The sequence below is a fragment of the Thermobia domestica genome, chromosome 9 (genome assembly GCF_964235325.1).
Source record: "Thermobia domestica chromosome 9, izTheDome1.hap1.1, whole genome shotgun sequence".
Taxonomy (NCBI): Eukaryota; Metazoa; Arthropoda; class Insecta; order Zygentoma; family Lepismatidae; genus Thermobia; species Thermobia domestica.
This window is the reverse complement of record NC_137462.1, coordinates 117,376,743-117,404,021: the sequence shown is the minus strand read 5'-3', so window position 1 is coordinate 117,404,021 and position 27,279 is coordinate 117,376,743. Positions and strand designations below refer to the sequence as shown.

At 38.9% G+C, this 27,279-nt stretch overlaps 1 protein-coding gene across 1 annotated transcript in view; it reads right to left on the bottom strand.

The window, feature by feature from the left end:
* Positions 1–7,901: 7,901 nt before the first annotated feature.
* The window catches only part of LOC145694964 (venom protease-like), a 186,675-nt gene continuing 167,297 nt past the window's right edge, over positions 7,902–27,279 (bottom strand). The window contains exon 6 of the mRNA XM_081771778.1: positions 7,902–8,257. Coding sequence (XP_081627904.1) covers positions 7,935–8,257 — 323 coding nt within the window. The 3' untranslated portion in view covers positions 7,902–7,934. The remainder of the gene's footprint in view (positions 8,258–27,279) is intronic.

Sequence of the window (27,279 nt, the reverse complement as noted above, 5' to 3'; positions counted from 1 at the left end):
CAAAAGGAATTAATATATCTACAGCGCCCTTGGTGCAATATTACATCCTTTTCTGTTCTATCGAAGGAGCCCCTATACAATCAGGGGCAACAAAATGAATAATTAATATATCTACAGCGCCCTTGGTGCAATATTACATCCTTTTTGTTCTATCGAAGGAGCCCCTATACAATCAGAGGCGACAAAAATAATTAATATATCTACAGCGCCCTTGGTGCAATATTACATCCTTTTCTGTTCTATCGAAGGCGCCCCTATACAATCAGGGGCGAGAAAAGGAATAATTAATATATCTACAGCGCCCTTGGTGCAATATTACATCCTTGTTTGTTCTATCGAAGGCGCCCCTATACAATCAGTGGAGACAAAAGGAATTAATATATCTACAGCGCCCTTGGTGCAATATTACATTCTTGTTTGTTCTATCGAAGGCGCCCCTATACAACCAAGGGCGACAAAAGGAAAAATTAATATATCTTCAGCGCCCTTGGTGCAATATTACATCCTTTTTGTTCTATCGAAGGAGCCCCTATACAATCAGAGGCGACAAAAATAATTAATATATCTACAGCGCCCTTGGTGCAATATTACATCCTTTTCTGTTCTATCGAAGGCGCCCCTATACAATCAGGGGCGAGAAAAGGAATAATTAATATATCTACAGCGCCCTTGGTGCAATATTACATCCTTGTTTGTTCTATCGAAGGCGCCCCTATACAATCAGTGGAGACAAAAGGAATTAATATATCTACAGCGCCCTTGGTGCAATATTACATCCTTTTCTGTTCTATCGAAGGAGCCCCTATACAATCAGGGGCAACAAAATGAATAATTAATATATCTACAGCGCCCTTGGTGCAATATTACATCCTTTTTGTTCTATCGAAGGAGCCCCTATACAATCAGAGGCGACAAAAATAATTAATATATCTACAGCGCCCTTGGTGCAATATTACATCCTTTTCTGTTCTATCGAAGGCGCCCCTATACAATCAGGGGCGAGAAAAGGAATAATTAATATATCTACAGCGCCCTTGGTGCAATATTACATCCTTGTTTGTTCTATCGAAGGCGCCCCTATACAATCAGAGGCGACAAAAATAATTAATATATCTACAGCGCCCTTGGTGCAATATTACATCCTTTTCTGTTCTATCGAAGGCGCCCCTATACAATCAGGGGCGAGAAAATGAATAATTAATATATCTACAGCGCCCTTGGTGCAATATTACATCCTTTTTGTTCTATCGAAGGAGCCCCTATACAATCAGAGGCGACAAAAATAATTAATATATCTACAGCGCCCTTGGTGCAATATTACATCCTTTTCTGTTCTATCGAAGGCGCCCCTATACAATCAGGGGCGAGAAAAGGAATAATTAATATATCTACAGCGCCCTTGGTGCAATATTACATCCTTGTTTGCTCTATCGAAGGCGCCCCTATACAATCAGAGGCGACAAAAATAATTAATATATCTACAGCGCCCTTGGTGCAATATTACATAATTTTCTGTTCTATCGAAGGCGCCCCTATACAATCAGGGGCGAGAAAATGAATAATTAATATATCTACAGCGCCCTTGGTGCAATATTACATCCTTTTTGTTCTATCGAAGGAGCCCCTATACAATCAGAGGCGACAAAAATAATTAATATATCTACAGCGCCCTTGGTGCAATATTACATCCTTTTCTGTTCTATCGAAGGCGCCCTTATACAATCAGGGGCGAGAAAAGGAATAATTAATATATCTACAGCGCCCTTGGTGCAATATTACATCCTTGTTTGTTCTATCGAAGGCGCCCCTATACAATCAGTGGAGACAAAAGGAATTAATATATCTACAGCGCCCTTGGTGCAATATTACATCCTTTTCTGTTCTATCGAAGGAGCCCCTATACAATCAGGGGCAACAAAATGAATAATTAATATATCTACAGCGCCCTTGGTGCAATATTACATCCTTTTTGTTCTATCGAAGGAGCCCCTATACAATCAGAGGCGACAAAAATAATTAATATATCTACAGCGCCCTTGGTGCAATATTACATCCTTTTCTGTTCTATCGAAGGCGCCCCTATACAATCAGGGGCGAGAAAAGGAATAATTAATATATCTACAGCGCCCTTGGTGCAATATTACATCCTTGTTTGTTCTATCGAAGGCGCCCCTATACAATCAGTGGAGACAAAAGGAATTAATATATCTACAGCGCCCTTGGTGCAATATTACATTCTTGTTTGTTCTATCGAAGGCGCCCCTATACAACCAAGGGCGACAAAAGGAAAAATTAATATATCTTCAGCGCCCTTGGTGCAATATTACATCCTTTTTGTTCTATCGAAGGAGCCCCTATACAATCAGAGGCGACAAAAATAATTAATATATCTACAGCGCCCTTGGTGCAATATTACATCCTTTTCTGTTCTATCGAAGGCGCCCCTATACAATCAGGGGCGAGAAAAGGAATAATTAATATATCTACAGCGCCCTTGGTGCAATATTACATCCTTTTTGTTCTATCGAAGGAGCCCCTATACAATCAGAGGCGACAAAAATAATTAATATATCTACAGCGCCCTTGGTGCAATATTACATCCTTTTCTGTTCTATCGAAGGCGCCCCTATACAATCAGGGGCGAGAAAAGGAATAATTAATATATCTACAGCGCCCTTGGTGCAATATTACATCCTTGTTTGTTCTATCGAAGGCGCCCCTATACAATCAGTGGAGACAAAAGGAATTAATATATCTACAGCGCCCTTGGTGCAATATTACATCCTTTTCTGTTCTATCGAAGGAGCCCCTATACAATCAGGGGCGAGAAAAGGAATAATTAATATATCTACAGCGCCCTTGGTGCAATATTACATCCTTGTTTGTTCTATCGAAGGCGCCCCTATACAATCAGTGGAGACAAAAGGAATTAATATATCTACAGCGCCCTTGGTGCAATATTACATTCTTGTTTGTTCTATCGAAGGCGCCCCTATACAATCAGGGGCAACAAAATGAATAATTAATATATCTACAGCGCCCTTGGTGCAATATTACATCCTTTTTGTTCTATCGAAGGAGCCCCTATACAATCAGAGGCGACAAAAATAATTAATATATCTACAGCGCCCTTGGTGCAATATTACATCCTTGTTTGTTCTATCGAAGGCGCCCCTATACAATCAGTGGAGACAAAAGGAATTATTATATCTACAGCGCCCTTGGTGCATACATCCTTTTTGTTCTATCGAAGGCGCCCCTATACAATCAGGGGCAACAAAATGAAAAATTAATATATCTACAGCGCCCTTGGTGCAATATTACATTCTTGTTTGTTCTGTCGAAGGCGCCCCTATACAATCAGGGGCGACAAAATGAATAATATATCTACATCGCCCTTATTGCAATATTACATCGTTGTTTGTTCTATCGAAGGCGCCCCTATACAATCATTGGAGACAAAAGGAATAATGAATATATCTACAGCGCCCTTGGTGCAATATTATATCCCTTTTTGTTCTATCGAAGGCGCTCTATACAATCAAGGGCGAGATAAGGAATAATTAATGTATCTACAGCGCCCCTTGGTGCAATATTATTTCTTTTTTATTCTATCGAAGGCGCCCCTATACAGTCAGGGGCGACGAAGGAATAATTAATATATTTACAATGCTCCATCATTGTAACATTATTTCCTTTTTTATTCTATCGAAGGATTGTGTCGCGCGTACATAGGCATAATAAGAGGCGATAAAGGATTAAGAAAATGTTTATATCGCTGCTTGATTGTCATATAGGTAATTTTTATTTCTTTATTTTATTGTAACAAAGGCGCCCTAGAAAATCAACACAAAAGGAACAGAAAAAGTTTCAATTAGTTATAATAATACAAAGCACTGCACTCTATATTTTGTTGAAGATTTGGCAGTGCATACAAAACACTGCTTTTGTACATTAACTTTTCATTATTCAATCGGCTTAAAAAAGGCAAAGTAATCATTAGGCACCTTCGGAGCCCCCAATAACTTCTACCAGAACTTTGGGAGGGAATGCCCCCTTGCCCCCCGTCTTGTTACGCCACTGATGATGAATATATATTTGTTACATTATAAACATTATATGATTGTTCTTGCTTTTTCTGAAAAATGAACAGTTATTTCATTTAAAAAACTCATAGACTTTGATCACCGTTTGACCATGCTGGGTGTGTGTGCTGCCCCGTGCTAGAATTGGGCTCCTGAGCTGTTGATTCCACGATGAGACACGTGGCAATGGGAATGTGTAACAATGGAGTGGGGCGACAACGAGAATCGTGTCACAGCGCTACACAAGGTGGACCTTCCAAAGTCACGGATCTTCGTTAGCCTGAAACCCCTGCAAATCAGTAAACAATTTGTTTTCCGCATCATTTAGCGTTACAATAAAACCGGAAATGTCAAAGTGCTAATGACAGCAGCGTAGTGTCAGATCGCGCACAGTGAGGACACCAAAGGCAGTTAAAGCCGTAGCTGCAAGGATTCAACGAAAACCCGTCAGTACTAAATCAGTGATGTTCCGGGAGATATCCATTTCGCGATAATGTCAACAGGGCTCAAACTGGAAATGGGATTCAGAGCCTACAAAACGTACAGATCACTCCCTGATTCATGCGTTAGTTACGTCAGCAGAGTGTGGTGAAAGCCAAACGTCTCCTTAAGCGTTACGCCGAAAATGGTATAGGACAATTCTCTTTTCCATCGAGAAACTGTTTACAGTTGAACAGTTCTTTAATGCTCAAAATGACCGTGTGTATACATCATCATCCTGCCAAACGTGTTTGTAGGGTTCATAGGACTCATCATTCAGCATCAATCATGGTGTGGTAGGGATTGAGCGTCAACGATAAAACACAGCTCAATTTTCGTGAGCAAGGCTTCCGTGTACATAGCCAACTAGTGTGTAGTGTTTGAGCCCATTGTGAAACTACTGAGTACCACCTAACCTCCAGTGTTCCCCAACCAACAATGGATCTTTCAACAGTATTCTGCTCCTACTCAGAACGCACAGTCTACACAGGATTTGCTACGTGTCAACGTCCCAAATTTCATCTCCACTTCAGATTGGCATCTAGCGACCCGAATCTGAACCAGCTTGACTACGAACTATGGTTAGTGCTTCAATTAATTTCTTCCAAGAAGTGATCACTAATTTCAACTCCCTGAAGAGCATTCTGGTCCAGGGAGCCCGCCACTTCCCCATCAACACCGTTTGCAATCACAATGACGAATAGCCCGCCGAACTCTACTCCTATATCAGGTTCAAGTAAGACATATTGAAAACTGATTCGTGCTCTTAATACTCCCCACTGCATGCATCATCTTGCAAATTGATATCAATATATCATCAACATTGTGTCTGTATTTCATTTCCAAATTTCTGACGGTATTTATGAATTAATTAGGCATACTGCGTGGTCCTTATTTTTCGATTTCCAAACTTTTTGAGTCTCTCCCCCTAAAACAATTTCTTATCAGTCCAAAGTAGTCCATGAAACAATTTAGTTGAATAATGATAGATGGTGCCGTAAGGGACTTCAAGCTCTGATTGCACTTGCAGAATGCAATATGAGACAAAAGTATCTTGTTAGTTCGGAATGGAAAGAGAGAGTGAAACCAGACGTTAGATAGGGGTAACGAAGGTAGATTCGTATTTACCACTATATAATACCAGCATGGTCGTAATCTTAAAATCCACCATTTTGGTTTTAGATCCAATTTTATAATAGGAAGAGGGTCATGGGATGAATCATTTTGAGGTTGTTCTGCACCACAAACACCATAAGACATTATTTCCAAATTATCTCTAAACTTCTGATTGTGATTATCTTCATAATATATGCGTACCAACTTTCACTAGTCTTTCCACACTTACAGTGTACTTTCACCTCATATATTATAACTACATTCAAAATATAAGATTGCTTGAGGCTCTAATGATATTATTTTTGGAATTTGGGAAGGCAGTCACAGGCATCTAGGACCTTCTTCTGCCAATTGGGAGCGCCACTGGCAACGGGGACGACAATAGCGGCCTGAGCAGCCCATTTGTTCAACTTCTGTGAGTATTACAAACGAACAACATGGAAAATGATTATGAAGGACAGCACTGGACGTTATGGTTCCTCTGCTATTACTTTTTCCTTACTTTAGAACTTTTTAAAATCATTATTTTCTTCTTAATTTGCTTTTCATTAGCATACTTGTTTGTGAGACAAAAAAATGTTTATTACTTCATACAAAAGAATAAAGTAAATAATTAACGAAATAATAATAATAATAATAATAATAATAATAATAATAATAATAATAATAATAATAATAATCTAATGTTTTCTTTAGCTGCCGAAAATGGATACAAAACTTATAAATTCTCATGGAAATTTTAATTTGTTTGACAGATTCGCAAAAGCCAAAATCTAAACACACACAAACACACACACACACACACATATATATATATATATATATATATATATATATATATATATATATATATATATATATATATATATATATATATATATATATATATATAGTATTCAAAGTGGAAAAAAGCAGAGGCAATATGGTTTATTACGATTTTGACTCGACATACCGGCTATCTAAATGTTGAAATGCAGTTAGGGTATGGTACCTAAAAGATTGCATTTCTGTTTATATAATGACCGAAAAACTATTGGAGAGCTTCTCTGTGGAAACGGGAAGGGGGATATGTAGAGACTTTGATCGCCCGCGAACAACTTTTTGGAAAAAAAAATTAAAATATCCTCTTATGTTGTATTATAAAAAAAATATAAACGAAAATGCTCAAAAAACGAATGAGGATTATTTATTAATAATCTCCTAGGTCCACTTGATTGTGGGGTATTCCAAACCCCAGGAATGTCCACTCCCACAGTAGACAACCCCTAAATCTGCCCATGCTCAAAACATGGCATTTATATGCATTAAGACAAGAATACACATTCATAAGAAATAAATAATTCAATATGCCACATCAAAATATAAACTAGGTGAACTTCTTCGAAAACACCTTATTTTAAAAACGAAAGGTAGGAAAAAGACACCAAAATAAGACGAAAAGTATAGAACAACCTGGGTGCACAAATGCTTCCTTTCGGAGTTACAGGCTACCGAAAACATGAAAAAATGAACTTTAAAGGTCCATAGCTCCAAAACTATGGGACCTACCGTAGTCGGGTCAAGACTTTACTTAGGAGCTAATACGTGCCCTACCCAAAAATACATGTTTCAGAATCCTAAGGTACTCACGCGACAATTTTTGTACAGGCAGTTTGGTTACGGGTATACAATCTGAAGTACTCACTAACTACCTCTATAAAAATTGTTGCGGAAGTACTGCAGGATTCTGAAGCATGTATTTTTAGATAGAGCACATATTAGTTCCTTAGTAAAGTATTGACCCAACTACGGTAGACCCCATAGTTTTGGAGCTATGGACCTTTAAATTTCAGTTTTTCACGTTTTCGGCAGCCTATATCTCCGAAAGGAAGCATTTGTGCACCCAGGTTGGTCTATACTTTTTGGCTCATATTGGTGTCAGTAATCACCTCCCAAACGTTGTCAGTGTCGTTTTGAAATACCCTGTATAATATAGGCTAAATATTGGAGACAATTGCGTTTAGTTTTAACTGAGCGACTTTATGGGAGCCACGGTTTCCCCCTATAAAACTTGTAAGGGAGCTAAACCCCTTCAATTTAATTCCTGCTTATCCGAAAAAATTAATTTCTTACCCCATGAATTTTCCCCTTGAAATTCAACGGTGCGCTGGAATAGGGTAAATTTTGTTGCACTTCAAATTTATGGTTAATTTATTGGTTTAAATAAACAACACTAGTGGCTTGCAATAAATAGAAGAAGAAACTTTTATTATTTTAATTTCTGGAACTATCACTTTCTTGAATTACAGTCTTGATCCAGTCCAAATACGCTTGTGTTCTTGTGTAAACGCCGGGGAGTTTTCCGTCACAGAGTACAGAACCAAAAGAGAGAACTCCAACCAGGATAAAGCGAGTTCCTGATGGAAGCATAAGCGGTCCACCACTGTCTCCGCTGCAAGAGTCGTGTCCTGGTTCCGCAGCGCAGATATATGTATCCACAATGGATATGTTGTGTTTCAAATATTCCTCCTGGCAAGTTGAACGAGCCACTAATGGAATACTCACTTCCTGCAGTTGAGGAACCACACGCCGCACTCCTGTAAGTTCAAGTTTCACTTTTAACATAAAGATATTTCAATTAGGCTTCAATGCATGGTTAATTTTAACCTTAAACCTTCATTACATAGATTTTATTTTTCAATTTTAGGAGAAAATACCGGTACCACTTTTCCTTACAAGCTCAAAATAAAAATGACATAGATCAATATCCGAGAGGAATGTTGCAATACATTGGACATTTTGTTTTATATAATATTCAAGTGAAAACTGAAAGGTAGTATCTAAAATTTAAAGTACACCACAGTCCAGCAAAAAGAACATCTCAAAACGTTACGCCCAACATCTAAGAGTGCCATATCGCATCCTTTTAGTACAACTAAGAAAAAGCAGTGAAGAAACATCAGTCAATATGGCTAATCACACTAGTTAACCAAACAATATTGCAAAGCCATCACTTTTTCATGTTGATTGTTGATGCGGACTTCGACTGTTTGATAATTACTAATAAAACAAAAGTATGGTTAAGAATTTATATTTAAAAAGTTTTCTTAAAACGAGATTATACTGAATTGAAAAAGCGAAGAACAAGATGAACATCTGTAGATAATAGCATTTTTACAATACAATGTAACAAAGTTGTGTCATTCTAACATTATTTCGCTGGCCAGTATGACTAACCATATGACAGACTTCGAAAAATGCGGTAATATATTTTTAAACTTCTCTCTCTACTTCCCACTATTCAATGGTAGCCATTTCGTAAAGGCTGCGAAAGGCTTACGAAAATCTATCTATAAAATATATTTGCTTTCCCATTATATTTTCAATGTTAACTCAAATTACATAACTTACTATTTAAAATTTTCGGGTCCCCTATAGGTTTCATATTAGGGGTCACGTGGGGCAAAGAGCACTTCATTTGGTCTCGCTTTTTGATACAAACTTTTATCTCCAACGTTTATGTTTTATAAACATTGGACACTTTGCTTGAATATGCAAGAACTTTCAATTAAATGGAGGTCATTTTGTAGAATGGTGGCCCACACGAAAAACTTTTTCCTAACATAGTTCTTTGTTAAATCATAATTTTCATAATGATCTAAATAGTATTATATACCTTCATATTTAAAATTTCGGAGATCCCCAGGATTTCTATGATAAGAGAACCTGTGGGGCAAGCAGAGTATTCCATTAAATGCGCCCTCTGACATTTACTGTGTCATACATTTCTTTCATGCTCTTATTCCCGTCTGTTCGTGATCTAGAAACATTGAACGAATTATCTGAAACACCCGATATGTATCTATTATTCAACAAGTCTCTTGATGCCATGTGAAGAAAATATAATTTACTCAACTAAATTTTTACAATACCGATTACGGAAATAGACTATTAGTACAATATACCAGGTCAATATATTGTGGTTATACTATGAGTTATCTATGATTAACATAGAACGGGACTTACAAGACAGAGGTCTGTACGGGCCGGCCCGGCACGTAAATTTATAATGTGAGGCTCGACCCGAGACCGAAATATGCTTTATCCTTTAGGCCCGAGCTGGTGTGATAATCAAATGAGCCCGAAATAAGTCCGAATTACATAAAACTTAATAATTAACGTAAAATTTATTTTATTTACAACAATTAGAGGATTAATTTTGCACTTTCATGCATGATTCAGAGAGAATAACGAAATAAAGGTTATCATTTACACTTACTAACAATATAAATTCTCTAAAGAAAATGGTCATTTATATAAATTCTGCTCCCTTACCCTCGGTGCATAACTGTCGGACGTTAAATTAAATATTTCATTTCATTTCATTTATATAAATTCTCAGGAAATGTCCAACTGGAAATGAATACTCCATTAAAGCAAAATGGTAATGTGTGAAAATTCTTATACAAATGGATGTGTACTGAACTCACTCAAAGCAATCATTGTCGATTGCTGTAAAGAAAAAGAATGGAATCCACACTCTGGCTGCTCAAACTTTCACTCACAGATTAGGTAAGCATGTTTATTTTTTGTTACTTTTAGTTTTTCTCTCCACAACACAGTTAGCTTTACTCTCAATTGCATAATGATAATTAGATTTTTAGTATGGGCGTCTCAAGTTGCAAATTTAGATGTACTTTAAAAATTCTCTCGTTGTACAGTATATTTACAAAGTTAGGCCCGAAAAGACCCGAGAAATATGCTTATATATTTAAAAGCGTACGGCCCGAGCTCGAAGTAATCTATGCTTTGTAGGCTCGAACCTGGCCCACAGTCGGGTCCGGCCTAAGCCCGCCGACATCTGTAAGTCTAAGTATGTGCTCACTTCATATTTGTCAATGCTTAGACTTGAAACAATTCTACAAACACAAATAAACGTAACTTACACGCATTAAAATAATTCTACAAAAGTCATTTCTTTTCGTTTCACCATAAAACAAAATGTTCAGAAATATTGGTGTAAAAATTATTGGTCTAAAAAAAAAACCGGCGCGGAATTAAACTTAAAACGGATCAAATGTAATGTAGCTACGTAAATCTCCAAATATTCTTCGGTTTTCCTTCATTTTTATAATTAAACTCAATCACTGAATCCAGTGTGACCACATCAGAACATTATGATTATCACCACATTGAGTTCAGTATTTTACTTATGAAAATTATGGAAAAACGGAGAACATTTGGAGATTTAACTCCCTTACATTTGATCTTTTTAAACTTCAATGCCCCTTTATTGAAACCACTAGAAAATCAAGTGATCACTCACATCACTGTCATTGAAATTTTATTACTTGCCGTATATGTTTGATCAATTGTATTTATTTAACCAACTTCGAGGTCAGATATGTAGTTAAGGGGTCGCGAGGATGGCTCAGCCCCCCAGCAGGAACTATCTGTTGCTGAATTAAATCGTAGCTATCACGCTGAATTTAATGATACATCCATAAAATGCTCACTTTCTTTAAATTACTCGTACTTACTATTTTGTGTATTCAATATACAAATATAAGAATTTCTCTCATTTTGTACCGTCAGTTACATAATGTCATACTTGATACAATGCTCATTTAAAAAATGCACTTTTGTAAGTTTTTACTATCTATCTAATATAAATAAAATAAAGTTTGTTTGTGTGTCTGTGCGCGACCTGAGGACCAGATGAGTGAACCGAGAGTTACCAAATTTTGGTCACGGGTACTTTGGTCCAGGCCAAGACGAAGTGTTTTCTTTTTTTTAATTCGAACCAGAAAGGTCTTAGGGAGGGCGTTTACCGGGATTTGTAAAAATAGTAGAAAATGACCGATATTAACCCAGATATGCCTACCGTCCTTTTAAAAGGACACTCTCCAATACTGACTTTAAGGCGTCCTCGTCTATGCTCTATCAATCCAATGTGCTTTCTACTGGCCCTTTTTTAAAGCACGCCCCCTCCCGGTGAAACTGGAAGTGGGGGATCATCTTTTTTCGTCATAAGGCAGTAATATGAGCTAAAATAAAAAGATTAAAACAATTAATAGTAGAAACTTTTTCAGGCATAACTGGGTTAATGTCGAATCCATAGTTTTCGCGATCGCTGAGATTAATGGTGACAATTCCATTAGCGATGACTTTCAAATTCAGCTACCATTCTATGTGGGCCGGAGTCACTTGCGGGGAGGGTTACCTAGGGTTGCCAGATTTTGTAAACGAAAAACCGGGACACCAATATCTGGTTAAATAAAAAGGTCAGGGTTCCTACTGATTTGACCAGAATCAATTAATTACTTGTCTTTTCCAGGTTCTACTCACAATTTTCGAGTTCATTCTACACACAATTAACACGAATGAAGCCCCACAAGCATGGGCGGCAAATAGGGGAGGCAAAGGGAGCAGTTGCACCCCACCTTTTTTAAATAATCCATTACTGTATACAGTTTCATTTGGAAATGTAAAGTTTTTGTATCTATTAGTGGTTCATAGAAAAAATGGCGCCATATAGCCTAATATTTGCCGTTCTGTGAGTACCTATTGGTTGCTTTCCCGTGGAGTTAAGAAAGCTACAGGAATTGCGTTTTAATTGTCACAAAAAATGCCCAAAAATTAACATATTGGAATGCTACAATTCGAGTACTTCCATTTCTTCTTACAAGGGATCGATATGTTAGTCAGCCGCTTTGAAACTAATTGAGATAACATTTAGCAAGAAAAGAAATCTTTCACAAGTTATTCTTTAATTGCACAAAAATTGACAGTTCCTATAATGATTTTTTATCTTCTTTCTAATAGTACGGAATATTTTGACTTGATCTTTTTCAGTTTTACATTCCGTTCAGAAGCGAGAAGCCCGAACGTTAATCAATGGGCCTAGAGTTAAGCAAATGTTAAGTTTAAATAGTTTATCTTTGTTTCTTTTTTGTTCGTTTTTTCTTTTCATTTATTTCTTTTCTTTTCTTTTTCTTTTTTGTTTTTTGTTGATCTTTTGTTTTGTTGTCCAATCCCTTGTTTTGGTTTCACGTCCTCTTTCCCTTCCCTTCCCTTCTTCAAAATTATGACATAAATAAACTCAACAGAGAAATCATTCACAATTATGATACTTCCCCGGTTTTGAATGCTCAAGCCACCGGCTGACAGTAACGCGGCTGAGCGAATGAAAAAAAAAACTCCCATAGGCGTTGGCTTCCAAATACAGCCCCCATCGGCTGGGGGCCAGAAGCATTTTTCTTTCAAAATTCGAAGCAGGGAATCTCAGGGGGCGTTTATCGGGATATGTAAAAGTAGTAGAAAATGACCGCTATTTTTTCTTTCGTTGTTCAGTTTGTTTACATAGATATTTTATCTTGAATAATGACGATTCAGAAGTGCTGGCTCCAGAGTTTTGAGTTTTTCTTTAACTCAACTGCTGACAGTACGCAGTTGCATTGATGCTCTGACCAACTGGTAGCACTTCCCGATAGACGATGCCCCGAGCAATCCACCAAACACACAGGAAAACCTTCTTCTGATGCAGTGCTGGTTTCGGCTGTTTTGGAACCGGTTCATGGGATACTAACCAATGATGACGGCGCCGTGGAGCTTCGTACAAGAGCCACTTCTCACCACATGTCAACACCCTATCCAGAAATGGATTCTTCCTCAGACGAAACAGTAAAGAAACACAGGTCTTCTTGCCCGGAGTCAAATCATGTGGGACCCATCGACCCAACTTCTAGTGCTTCCCAAGTTGATGGAGGTGCTGCAAAATGGTCTCTCCACTCACATTGAATTGTAGTCTCAGTTCCTCACATATCTGGCCACTGTTCGCCTCAAATGCTTCCTGTAGATCTTCATTTTGTAGTGTGATGGTCTTTCGGCACGTGGTGCGTCTTCGAGTGTTTCGTCACCGTCCTTAAACTTGTTAAACCATCGGTGCACTGTCCGCGTAATCACGACACCCTCATCAAAGACCTGGTATATCTTCGACCCCGATGCAGCGACGTTTGACACTCGTACAGCATACACGCGCTTATGACGCTCTGTGAAGGTCCCATGTGCACTCTGTCGTTACAAGTTCACGGAGTAACTGAACTGCCACAAGCAGGTAGTATGTTGGATATACCCACACCAACAACTGACCTTCGCCTTATCTCCATTCACATTCAACTCACGGTGTGAGAAACATTGAACACAGATCTCCACGAAAAGCGACAGATTTTGTTAGTTACTTTTATAGTACCAAAACGTACTTTTCTAATGATGGAATCGCCTCATCTATTTTACCGTTGGCCAGTGCAGTAAAAGTTCCAGTCACGTCTGGTACTGTGTTCCAAATATCCCATGCCATGTCTTGCTTCTTCCGTTAAATGATGTGGTATTACACCTCGTAAATGCATGGAACATGAAATGCAAAATGCTTCCGCCTTTGATGGTCCCAATAACTGAAACTTCTCTCACGTTTATGTGTCTGCATAGCATATGCCTTAGGCATTTGCTATGCTTAAGTAATCACAGCGTACAGCGTCACTCGATTAGCAGTAAATAAAAGGATACTTCGCATAGGTGGTGTGAGTGCACTTAAGCAAACACTTTTTCGTGCTGAAGAAAGTGCAGGCGCGACTTGAGCAACAGCATGAATGAACCCATTTATAGACATTATATTTGCTTGGAAGGCCAAGCGATTATTCGTGGATAGTCTATATTTGTAGCAGTTATGGTTTATCTCTGTGGATAGTGTGAAATGTGTATATCGAAAGCTAATGCCGAGTCCAATACTAACTGAATCCACCCTTCGCGAAAAAAACTTTTATAACATCAAATGCTTCATTAAATGACATCGCGTACTTACCGAAAGCTTTGTCCAATTCCAAAGGCAACGAACATGTCCTCCAATGGCAGGTTATCGTAAACATTGATAGCCAAAACCACAAAATTTGTGTCCACAGTTCGAATGAGCACCTTTCGATATCTACAAAAGACAGCGTTTCCAATATGAAGTGTCATCCGTGTGTCAGCTTCCTTGTGGTTGCAAGGGCTTAAAGAATTAATGTTCGATCTGGTAGCCGTAGTCAGTGCGGTCAGTCAGTACTCCCCTTTGGTGGTATAAACCTCTTTGTTCATTTGTCCGATCTTCATCAACTTCGGAATGATTAAACGAAAAAGTTGTCGCTTATTGTCATTTGATCGCAGGAACTGAAGAAAGTTGTTGGGAATTGGAGCGTTAGGTGAGAAGCGATATTTCCAATTAGTTCCCCTTAATTCTCGTGTCATTTCTTTTATGGAGTTGGGAAAATATTCTTCCCATACTACTGCGACTCATTTCACTGTTGCGAGCTGTTTTCGGAAGTATTCAACAATATTACCGTCGATATATTCTTCAAAAGTTTTGGCTGCTGCTAGAGGAATCATATGAATAATAGCTGCTCCATTAAAAATTTTCATGTTCACTTCAGGTTCTTGAAAGATGTCTTTTCTTTGGAGAAGTTCAAGGTATTTGATTTGTGACTCAGATGTATAGTATCTGCAACTGTCAGTGACGGAGAGTGCAACTCATTTCCATGCTTAAGGAATTCGTCCAAATCGCCTGATCCATATTAGCATGGAATGTATTTAATAGAGACAACCAATGTTGGTTCTTAAATATGGAAAACCTCCTGCACTTCAACGGATCAGTAACTTTCTTAATTTTGTTCTTCAGCCTCTCTTCAACAAATCTTGTGAATTTCAATTGTCCTTCTCTTTCCATCATTTCGATAGTGCCAGCTGTTTCAGATTGTGCTATTTATTTTGTTGTCGATCTGGTAAAACTCTATTGTTGTTTCCAGAAAAGGACAAGCAGTATACTCGAAAGTCATTATTAATGAATGAGTATGTTTCTGAAATTTTTCAGTAAATGTTTTAGATGTTTCATGATGTTTGGTATCATCTTCTGCGCATTTAAAAGTGAATTCCATGTGTTCAATGTTTTGACATAATTCTGGGGTTGCTAAAAGAAATCTCCGTAATGTTTCCGTACTTTCGTTAACCCAATAATTCGCCCGTCGCCTTTAAGCGTGGCATTAATTTGTTTCTGAGCTTGGTCGAGAGCCATCGCTGAAAAAGATCACCGACTTTTTCGTGCAACAAAGCCAGCCACCTCTTTTGAAACCTGTCATCATGTCGGGATGCAAGTTATCAAGTGAGAGCAAGTCACAAGGTCATAAATATGAACTATAAGCCACCGAGTGTTAGACGAAGTTTGCTCCACGTATATCTCGAACAAACATGAGCACAGTCAACTTCAGTATCATAATAGTATCCCAGAATAGGAACTGCAGCTGCATTTCACGGCGGTTTCTTCCACATTTTTTAGGACTGAAGTTTGAAGAGCTATCCTCGAGTGTAGGGCGCCATACAGAATGTCCCTTTAAACGGGACAATGCCGATATTGTTTTAGATTCAGTCAATGACTAACTCGTACCATTTTTACACATTTTGTGTCGTAGTGGATACTACGTGTTAATGTCAAATATCGAATCAAATGACATAAAATAGAAATCCACTCCTATAGGTATGCAACCATGCCTGGCAAAGCCACCCGCCAAAAATTTCAGCTTGGCTCCCCTGCGGAAATGGTTGGGTATAGTCTAAAGAACGTTTATGCGAGGTGTGACCTTTTAGTCACAAAATGCAGAGTTCACTAAAATTGTGGCTCTTAACCGCCGGACTAATAGTATAATTTGGAAAATTTCTTTGCTCTGTGGCTATTTTATATGATCATATTATAAAATGCTCATATAATGTATCCAACATGTAATATGTGAAGCTATACTTACAATATGTTTCAAATAATCCTATTATTGAGACAACAAATTTATCGCTTTATCCCAGTAAGCTTTTTTCATGACAATTTGTTTCTTTCTTTTTCAAACTCTCATGATTATGCACTGAGGCTAAGGCAGACAATGATGATGAGATGGATGATAATAAATTTAGTAGAATGACGACAGTGGAAGGAAAAAGAGACCCCTCCCTCATACACACACCACCACAAAGCCCACTTGGTGAGGGCTGGGGTCGAACAATGGTTTTAGGGACAAGAGCTGAGTTCTCTACCACTGAGCCGGCACAGTACCTTAATTCATTTCTGATATACAAATAAGTAAAATGCACACTGTTCCTCGAGAAAGAATGAAAAATGAAATGAAATCATTGAGTTTTACGTCCCACGCTTATGCCGATTAGGCTAAAGGAGACGGTGATGATGAGTAATGAATGAAATGGTGGAATGAAGGAAGTGGGAGGAAATGCGAGAACCCCGAGGAAACCCACGCACACGGTGTTTGTCCACCACAAAGTTCACTTGGCGGAGGCTGGGATCGAACCCGGGACCTCAAGCACCAGAGGTGAACGCTCTACCACTGAGTAGGGATGCATTCGAGTCGAGTCGAGTCGAGATTTAAGCCTGTCTCGACTCGACTCGAGAAAATGTTGTCTCGACTCGTGTCTCGACTCGAAAATATGTTGCTGTCTCGACTCGTGTCTCGACTCGACAGTCTCTGTCTCGACTCGACTCGAATTCGAGTCGAGACGTCTCGAAATTCGAGTCGAGACAAAATATATGAGTTAAAATATACACACACATCAGCCAGACCATTATGACTACCTACCTAATTGTTAGTATGTCCACCTTTTGGCACGAATAACAACGGCAACGCGTCTTGGCGTGGTCGCAATGTTCCTCGGTGGGTCGCTGGAGAGAGTTGGCACCACATATGCACACACAGGTCATCTAATTCCCGTAAATTCCGGGGAGGGGGTGATGCGCCCTCAGGTCACGTTCAATCACATCCCAGATGTGATCGATTGGGTTCAGATCCGGAGAGTTTGCACTTGGAACTCGCTCCTGTGTTCCTCGAACCAGTCCATCACACTCCTGGCCTTGTGACATGGTGCATTATCTTGTCGAAAAATGCCACTACCGATGAGAAACATGGCCGTCATGAAGGGATGTACGTAGTCTGCAAGCAGCGTGTGACGCCTCGGTCGTCATGGTGCCTTCCTCGAGCTCCAATAGACACATGGATGCTCACCTGAATGTTCCCCAGATAATAATTAAGCCGCAGCCAGTTTGTCTCCGCCCCCCAGTACAGATGTCAAGGAGCTGTTCGCTTGGAACACGACGGATTCGCACCCTCACATCGTCATGATGAAGATGATATCGGGATTCATCAGATAATGCAACACTCTGCCATTGTGCCAAGCTCTAGTGGCGATGGTAACGTATTCATTTCAGTTGTAGTTGCCGATGTCGTGGTGTTAACATTCGCCATCGGTAGGAGTGTTCGGTGCACCGTGTGTTCAGACTAGTGTTGTAAAGGTCTGTGAAAAAAACAGAAATTTTGGGTAAAAAGACAGTTTTTTACGGTTTTCCCGAGCTGGGGAAAAAACGGAAAATTTGGGTATTATCAGAATCATCATTTTTGCTAATCACAGAATCATTTTAGTTAATATGTTAAATCAAACATATTTCATAGAGATATCTTCATTGTTGTATGTAAAATTCCGGAAATTTTGAAACCATTAGAAAAAAATCATTTGTTCGGAAATATTGGCAAAAACAGGAAAATATAGTTTAAAAACTATTTGTTGGCCTGATGCTAGTAATCTTACTTGCTGTAACATGTCTGCAACATATACAGTGGGAAGTCGAAAATTCGAACTAATTGGGACCACAGGTAGTTCGGATTTTCAAATTGTTCGGATTTTCGAAAATGACCAAGAAAATGCCATTTAGGCTTACATATACTGTACGGTATGTTCTTCTATCGATACAGTGGTTATTCAGTACATACAGTAATTACAATACCGTACGTAAGGCTACTTACATTTAATGTTTCTGAAGAACCTGCTTGTACTCTAAATAACACTGTTCTTGTAAGTCACACTTAAAATTTATAGGCCTAATAAAAAAAATAAAAATAAAAATACATGAACAATTACATATAAATGAACTTTTGTAAAAACACTGACTTCACATAACGTCGATGGACACGATATTGTTTGTTTCTCGCGTTAAGACAAAATGTAAAAAGTTTCTAGGGACCGCGTTCGGATTTTTGATGTTAGGATTATCGACGTCCTACTATATATGCAATGTATTTCGCTAACGGAAAAATACTTAAAGCAACAGGTTTTAGTTCTACTTTACACACATATACCGCACAAGTGAGTAAATTTGAGCAGCGAGAAATATATTAAGTGAAACTTCCGTTAGTTATTATTACAGACTAGCAGAATATCCGTTCTTCGCACGGGGAGAATACGTTTCATTTTGGACGCAAAGGGCACCAAAACTGTCCCCAATGAAGTTGTGAAGCCCCAAAACTATGAATTTGACATTAATACCGATAATTTTCAATTATCTTTACATGTCACCATCCCCCTTAGAGTACTAATGGGGCTGAATTTGTGGATTTAAACGGCATCTTCTGTTCATCTCAGCGAGTATGGATTCGAGGCCATTTTCGATCATGTATGTATATATAGGTAGATATATATACATATATACACACAGAGGCGGATCCAAGGGGGCTATCGCCCCCTCTCTTCACACTCAAGTATACACTGCATAAAATGGGCTTCAGTCCAGCTTTACACTGGATAAAACTGCAAACTATGGTTTAGCCCCTCCCTTGATCATATCCTGGATCCGCCACTATACTGTATATAATTCTCAAAAAAATTAGGGATTCAGCTGAAACATCACACAAGACCTTAAGATAGTGTATGAATAAGCTTGTGTTTGACTCATATATATCTTACAAAAAGGAATGCTTTAAGATACACTAGAAAAATGGGGCACATACTGGTGTTGGGGCACGGAAAACCTTGTTCACATGGCTCATGACACAAGACGGTTATGTGTGTACCTCTCTAACTGCTCACAAACAGGCAAGGCAACAACACTGATTGTTCCTTAATATGTCATATGATCACTTCGAATAGCCAACAGAGCCTCGCACCTGCGTGGCATGGATTCAATCAGATTATCGATGAGTTCTTGGGGAATGTTGTGCCACTCATCCAGAAGAGCGACTTCCAGCTCTGGAATGGTTAATGGATTTACTGGCCTAGCGGCAATTCGTTGCCATGCATATTCCAGACATGCTCAATTGGAATGAGATCCGGAGAGCATGCTAGCCACTTCATCCGAGCGATACCCTCAGCATCCAGCATCTCATCCACTAACCGAGCTCTGTGAGGACGAGTATTGTCATCCATGAAAAGGAACGAATCACCAATGGCACCAGCATAGGGAAGAGCAAGAGTTTTCATAATCTCATCCCTATATCTGAGAGCCGTCAAAGAGCCATTTCGGATGATGTGGAGCTCAGTACGCTTACCAATGCTGATTCCTGCCCACCCCATCAGTCCACCACCATGATACTGGGATCTTTCTCGCACAAACATGGGATTCTGTCGTGTTCCACAATCTCTCCAGATGAAAACACGTCGATTATCAGGCTCCACACTGAATCGAGATTCGTCAGAGAACAAAACATTGCCCCATTCATTGCGTCCCAACCCACGATGTTCCTCTACCTTCGCTCTTCGATCAACACGGTGTCGTGCAGTTAATGGGACACACACCATAGGCCTACGTGCGTAGAGACCACCTTCTCGAAGGCGATTGCGGACCGTTTGAGTGGATATTGTGCGTCCTGTTGTTGTTCGGAAGGCTTGCGGGAGCAGAGTTGTATTCTGACGCCGGTTTTGACGGGCTGTTAACAAGAGATAACGATCGTCTCTGGCTTTGGTTGCTAGTGGACGGCTCTGTCTTTGTCTTCTTCGAACACTTCAAGTTGTTTGTAATCGATTCCACAATCGGGAAATCACACTTTGTGCCACTCCTATGGCATGTGACACCTCCCGCTGTAACTGACCAGCTTCCAACCTGCCGACAGCTCGCCATGCCAACGATTCTGGCAAATCACGTTGTTGCGCAATTTCACTACGTAGATTTGTGACGCACTAAACACAATGAAAACAAAGGTATCCTGGAGCTGGAATGTATTGGCAGCGCCACACTACAAAATGATATCTGTTAGCGCCACGTCACTGATCACGTGCACAGATGTTTCAAACGGTTCGTTTGCACGTTGGGCCTTCAGGATTTTAATCTGAACTGGACAAGATACAGTGTTCTCACATTATTCGTAAGAAGTTTTACATGTGTTTTCATCTGATTCCCTAATTTTTTGATCAATATATATATATATATATATATATATATATATATATATATATATATATATACATTAGGGTGTCCCTTATTTTCGAAAATTGGGAAAATTAGCGGGCCACCCGTTATTTCTTTTCTTTTTCGTTAGAATAGATTACACATCAAAAATTTCTTTAGTATTCAAATATTTACTGGTCGCTCAAGCCTTTTGAAATCAGATATACAGAAAGTTGCTATTCGTATATACTTCAAGAGATGTCCAACAGATAGCAGAACTATTGTAACAAAAGAAAAGAGCCATTGATAATAATTTCTTGTGGAATGTGCACAGAATTGCCTTGCTGTTTAACGTCTTGTTAATTAATCTGTGTGCAGGATTTTGTTCCAATTTATATTTAGAGATCAATTTTAAGGTCTTTCTCTTATTAAATAACCAAACTACCGTTGTCGTTTACGTGCAAACTGGGAGTTTAAACTTGGTTAAGGAAACTGGCTTTCTTTACTGTATCTGGTACGCTAATAGATCGTGGTGTTTGGTGTACCATCAATCAGTAAGACGTTTGAGAGGATCTCGGTGCATTAATTTTGAGTGAGAAATGGAACAGAAAAAGAAAACCTCCTACTCGACTAGAAATAATAGTTAAATTTATTTGCTGGGCAGCACAGACCATGTGATACTAGGTAGCGAACTCCCTTCCAATAAACAGGTCCTGAAATTGTTTTTCCATCATCACCTATTGTTGAAAAAGACTGTACGAGAAAGTTCACACTGTGTAATGCAAGAAGTTGAGGAATTTAGGGAAAGAGCACGCATTCCAATTCGTGCGAGGAAGCACACGGTCACCAAAGTTGAACAGTTATTTGAGAAGTGGTCCAAATTAAAGAAAAATGCCAGTAGGAAAACTAATACACAAGTGAATAATGAAAAACCGTTTGTGGGTGAATTAGAAAAAAAATGTTTGATATCGCTTGTGCTAATGCATTGGATGTGATGAAGAATAAAGAAGATAGACTTCCTCATAGCGCAACGATAATCTGGCCGCCCAGGAACAATGGGTGGTGTGGATAAAACACTTGCCGTGAGAGAGTCAAGATCTAGAGAGAGACAGAAAATATTTAACAAAATGAAACAGAAAGAACTGGAACGTCAAAGCAAGGAAACAGTGGTGACTTTGGATGCAAGTATTTGTTCTGTTTCAACTCGAAGGTGACGACTCAAATGGAATTTCTAATGACACTTTTACTCACAACCTTCAACCAACTCTACAGAAGGTAACACCAAAGAAACAAGCAAGACAGTGTGTGTTTACTTCTGAATTGTGTGCAACATTAGATAGAACTAAAGTGAGCGTTAGGAAAGCACCGTATTTAATAACTGCTACTGCACAGAGCTTAGGACATGATACAACTAAACTAGCTATAAACCGCTCAACAGTTTTACGTAGTCGGCAAAATCATCGTAAAGCATCAGCGGAAATGTTGAAAGCCAAATTTCAACCCGAGGGGCCACTTCAGGTTCAGTGGGACAGCAAAGTAATGGATGACGAGTACAACAATAAGAAAATAGAACGTTTACCTGTGGTTGTTAGGGACTTGTCTGGTAAAACTGAAGACCAAGTGTTAGGAGCCGCAAAATTAGAAAGAACCACTGGTTTTGCACAAGCTACAGCAGTTGTTGAATTGTTAAAGGACTGGAAAATTGCCGACAGAGTAGCTGCACTGTGTTTTGACACAACTGCGAGTAATACAGGGAATGCATCGGGTACCTGCACGCACTTACAGCGTCTTTTAAAGAAATCTTCTTAACTTTCCATGTCATCATCACATTTTGGAATTAATGCTTGCTAATGTATTTAAAATTTGCGTTTGTGGTAGTGTAACGAATGGGCCCAATGTCGCATTGTTCGAGACATTACAACAATTTTGGGACAAACTTGATCTCACCAAATATGAGCCCGGTATCTTAAACAAAGTTATATCTGATTTACTGGGAAACAACGTAGAATCTGTTCTGGATTTTGCACAACGTCAATTGCAGTCAGATCATTACAGAGCTGATTATCTGGAACTTCTAGAATTAATAGTAATATTTCTTGGACAGCAACCACAGAGAAGAGTTCACTTTAGAAGACCAGGTGCGATTCATCATGCCAGGTGGTTATCGAAGGCACTATACAGCTCCAAAATTTACATGCTTAATTCTCAGCTTCGAATAACCAAACAGGCAGAAAAGGGAATCCAAGAAGTCTGCATTTTTTGACTGTGTTTTATGTTAAAGCATGGTTTACAGCAACGCATGCTGAACTCGCTCCCGCTTGTGATATGGAACTACTTCAAGGACTTATTTAATTCAAGAGCAAGATTCCACGTGTTGCAGAGGCTGCGCTTCAGAAGCTGATGAGACATTTGTGGTATTTGAGTGAGGTGCTGGTCGCTTTGGCTTATTTTGACCAAACGTTGTCGCTAGAGTGTAAACGAAGAATGGTAAAGGCTCTAAAAGAACGTGAAGGGGGAAATACTCCGTCTCAACGCAAGATTATTGATAACCCAAGCAAATACTTGCATGCCGAAATTGATTCATTTGTGACCAGAAAATCGATTCTGTTCTTTCAGTGACTTGGCATACCTACACACTTTCTGCAGAGTGATCCAAGTACATGGGGTGAAAGAGAAGACTTTAAAATAGGACTGGCAATTGTTCGGCGTTTGAACCTTGTGAATGATAGTGCTGAAAGAGCAGTTGCTCTAACACAAGAATTTAACAGAGCGATTGTTCGTGATGAACCTCAAAGACAGTTTTTGCTGCAAGTTGTCCAAGAGCACAGACGAAATTTCCCCAACTGCAAGAAAGAAACTCTTAGTAAAGAAAATCACTAGAGATGTATGTGTGTAATTATGTATTGTATATAATGTGTGTATGTATGAAAAGTGGTATTTACACCAAATGTGTTACGAACAAAATGTTTTCTTCCATTCGGTTACGTAGACCTGCGCAGGTAAGGCTCTCTTGTAATTGTATGAATGGCTTACAATAGAAAAAAGCTAATAAACTTTGTTGAGCTTGAGCGACCTCTAATTATTATCGTATCAAACTGAAATTTTGCTCAAATTCATTTTATATGGAAAGGAAAAAATATAAGAGGTGGCCCAGTGATTATCTCAAATTTCGTTTTTTGGGTATGCATAAGGGACACCCTAATATACATAGATAGATAGATAGATAGATAGATAGATGTAGATATATATTAGATAAATATACCCATTCTTCGCATGGAAGTCAAGGCCTGTGGAAGTATTACCCTCATTTCCGCGACCGCGAAAACTATGGATCTGAGACTAAATCGATCATTTTGGATTACTTTTACATGTATATCCTCCCCTCCCCGCTGATTCTCGGTCCGCATACAATGGTAGCTGAATTTGCAAGTGATCACTAATGAAAGTGTCACCATTCATCTCAGCGACCGCGAAAACTATGGATTTGACACTAATATCGGTCATTGTGAATTACTTTTACATGTTTCGGTATCCCCCCCCCCCGCTGACTCCCGGCCCACATACAATGGTAGCTGAATTTGCAAGTGATCACTAATGAAAGTGTCACCATTCATCTCAGCAACCGCGAAAACTATGGATTTGACACTAATATCTGTCATTTTGTATTACTTTTACATGTTTCGGTATCCCCCCCCGCTGACTCCCGGCCCACATACAATGGTAGCTGAATTAGCAAGTGATCACTAATGAAAGTGTCACCATTCATCTCAGCGACCGCAAAAACTATGGATTTGACACTAATATCGGTCATTGTGGATTACTTTTACATCTCTCGGTATATCCCCCCCCCCGCTGATTCTCGGCCCGCATACAATGGTATCTGAATTTGCAAATATCGCTAATGGAAGTGTCACCATTGTTCTCAGCGATCACGAAAACTATGGATTTGACACTAATATTGGTCATTTTGTATTACTTTTACATGTACGGGAATCCCCGCCCCCGCTTACTCCCGGCCCGCATACAATGGTAGCTGAATTTGCAAGTGATCACTAATGAAAGTGTCACCATTCATCTCAGCAACCGCGAAAGTATGGATTTGACACTAATATCGGTCATTGTGGATTACTTTTACTTGTCTCAGTTTTCCCCCCTCCCCGCTGACTCCCGGCCCACATGCGATTGTAGCTGAATTTGCAAATCATCGCTAATGGAAGTGTCACTATTGATCTCAGAGACCGCGAAAACTATGGATTTGACACTAATATCGGTCATTGTGGATTACTTTTATATGTCTCGATATCTCAACTCCCCCTTCCCGTTGACCCCCGACCCGGTGCCGCATAGCATGAATTTGGAAGTTAATGCGATCGGAGTTTCACCATTGATTTCAGCGACCGCGAAAACTATGAATTCAACACTCATATCTGTTATTTTCTACTACTTTTACATGTCCCGGTAAACAACCCCTGAGACCCCCCTGGTTCGAATTTTGACAAAAATCGTTTAACTCTGGTCTGGAGCCTGGACCAAGGTATTCGTGACTAAAATTTGGTAACTCTAGGTCAATTTGTCTGGTTCCCAAGCCGGTTCCGGTAAACGCCTCCCCATGAGACTCCCCTGGTTCGAAATTTGAAAACAACTTTTCGTCTTGATCTCGGGCCTAGGCCAAGGTACCCCTGACCAAAATTTGGTAACTCTCGGTCCACTCGTCTGGTCCCCAGGCCGCATACAGACAGACAAACTCACAAACAAACTGTTTATTTTATTTATATTAGACTAGATAGATTCTTGGAAATTATACCAGATTTTCATATTATCTTTCCGAACTAATTTTAAAGACCCGCTCCTACTTATCTTTATATGTATACAGTATATCTATATTTATATCTATATATGTATATAACAAACGCAGGAATTACCCCATAAATAACACTCCTGGAGGACCCCTTTCTCAAACACTTGTACAAACTTCAGTTTTCGTACCGGATGATTACCGAGACCTGGTGGGAAAAAAAACTGCTTTTGCGTTCGAATTAAAAAAAAAAAAAAAAAAAATAGTTCTCCTCAGATTAGTATTCACTGATAATATTTTTATAAAATTTAAATTTGATGGGTAAATCAGTGGACTTTGAATACATCCACATCGTATCCACTGAGTTGCGAAATTGTGTACCTCCAAACATGAACGGCCGAAGAAAATTTTCTAGGGGAACATCTTCAATGTTTGCTATATTAGTCTGGCATTTAATGTTCATGGTTTGTTATATTACGTATACATTTTCGTGAGCCAGGGAGGTTCATTCTTATCAAACACGGAGATTATGAAGGAGCAGATCTACTGTACAAAATATAATAAAAACATCTCTTTCGGATTTCTATTATCCCGCAGTCCAACCCCGAGACGGAAACATAAGAGATAGGCTTTTTGTTTTTAAACAAGATAACGTGTCTAGCGAATGCTTTACATTGTGAAGATTATATTAGTGAAAATTAAACGAATATAATTTTACAACTTAATATACATATTACTAAATGTTTAGCTCTCCGTTGCTATGTTGTTAGCGATGCGCCTTTCTCGAACGAGGTTTGATTCATGGTAGGAGCTCATGTGTTTCAAATCCGACATTAAACTGTATGTTTACGTCTTGTAGAGCTTTGCTCCTAAAAACGACGCTAAACTATAATCTAATTTAATATTATTAATATTAAAAAATAATGACTTATCAATGTGACGTCAATTTGGCAGTCATCAAATCCATTTTATACTTTCATTTAATCCAGTGGATATTAATATAACAATTACGAGACACACGCGCATATAAATACTCAGAAACAAGCACATACACACGTATACATACACAAATATGAACACTTCAAATCTATTTACATGTGTTGGACTGCACTGCATCAAGTATCTTCTCATGTATCTGCATTTTCTGATTCATCCACAGATTTCTTATTTGTACGCATCAATCATTTTAGCATTTTCGGGAAGGTTCAGGGTTCGTTCTTCATTTAAAGAGTCGGTTCTCTGTATTGGAAACAGAATGAGGGGAGGGTGGGGGAATTTATACTTTATGAATGGATAACATTTTAAGAAATATATACAAAACATGCCGCTTCCGATGCAGCACTAAAGCATTTCTTTTAGCGGTGTACTACTAGTGGTACCCTGGTGATAATACCCCCTCCCCTCTCAAGTTGTAAAGTGAGAAGGGACAGAAACATCCCAGACACTCAGGGTTCAGTTGACAATAATAAAACTATGGGTAAGTAAACATCTTGTGCAGAGTCACGTTTTGCTTATTTTTGAACATTTCTGTGAAATCAACAATACAACAGCGGAAATACTAACTGGTTTTATTACTCCAACCATCGCTTCAA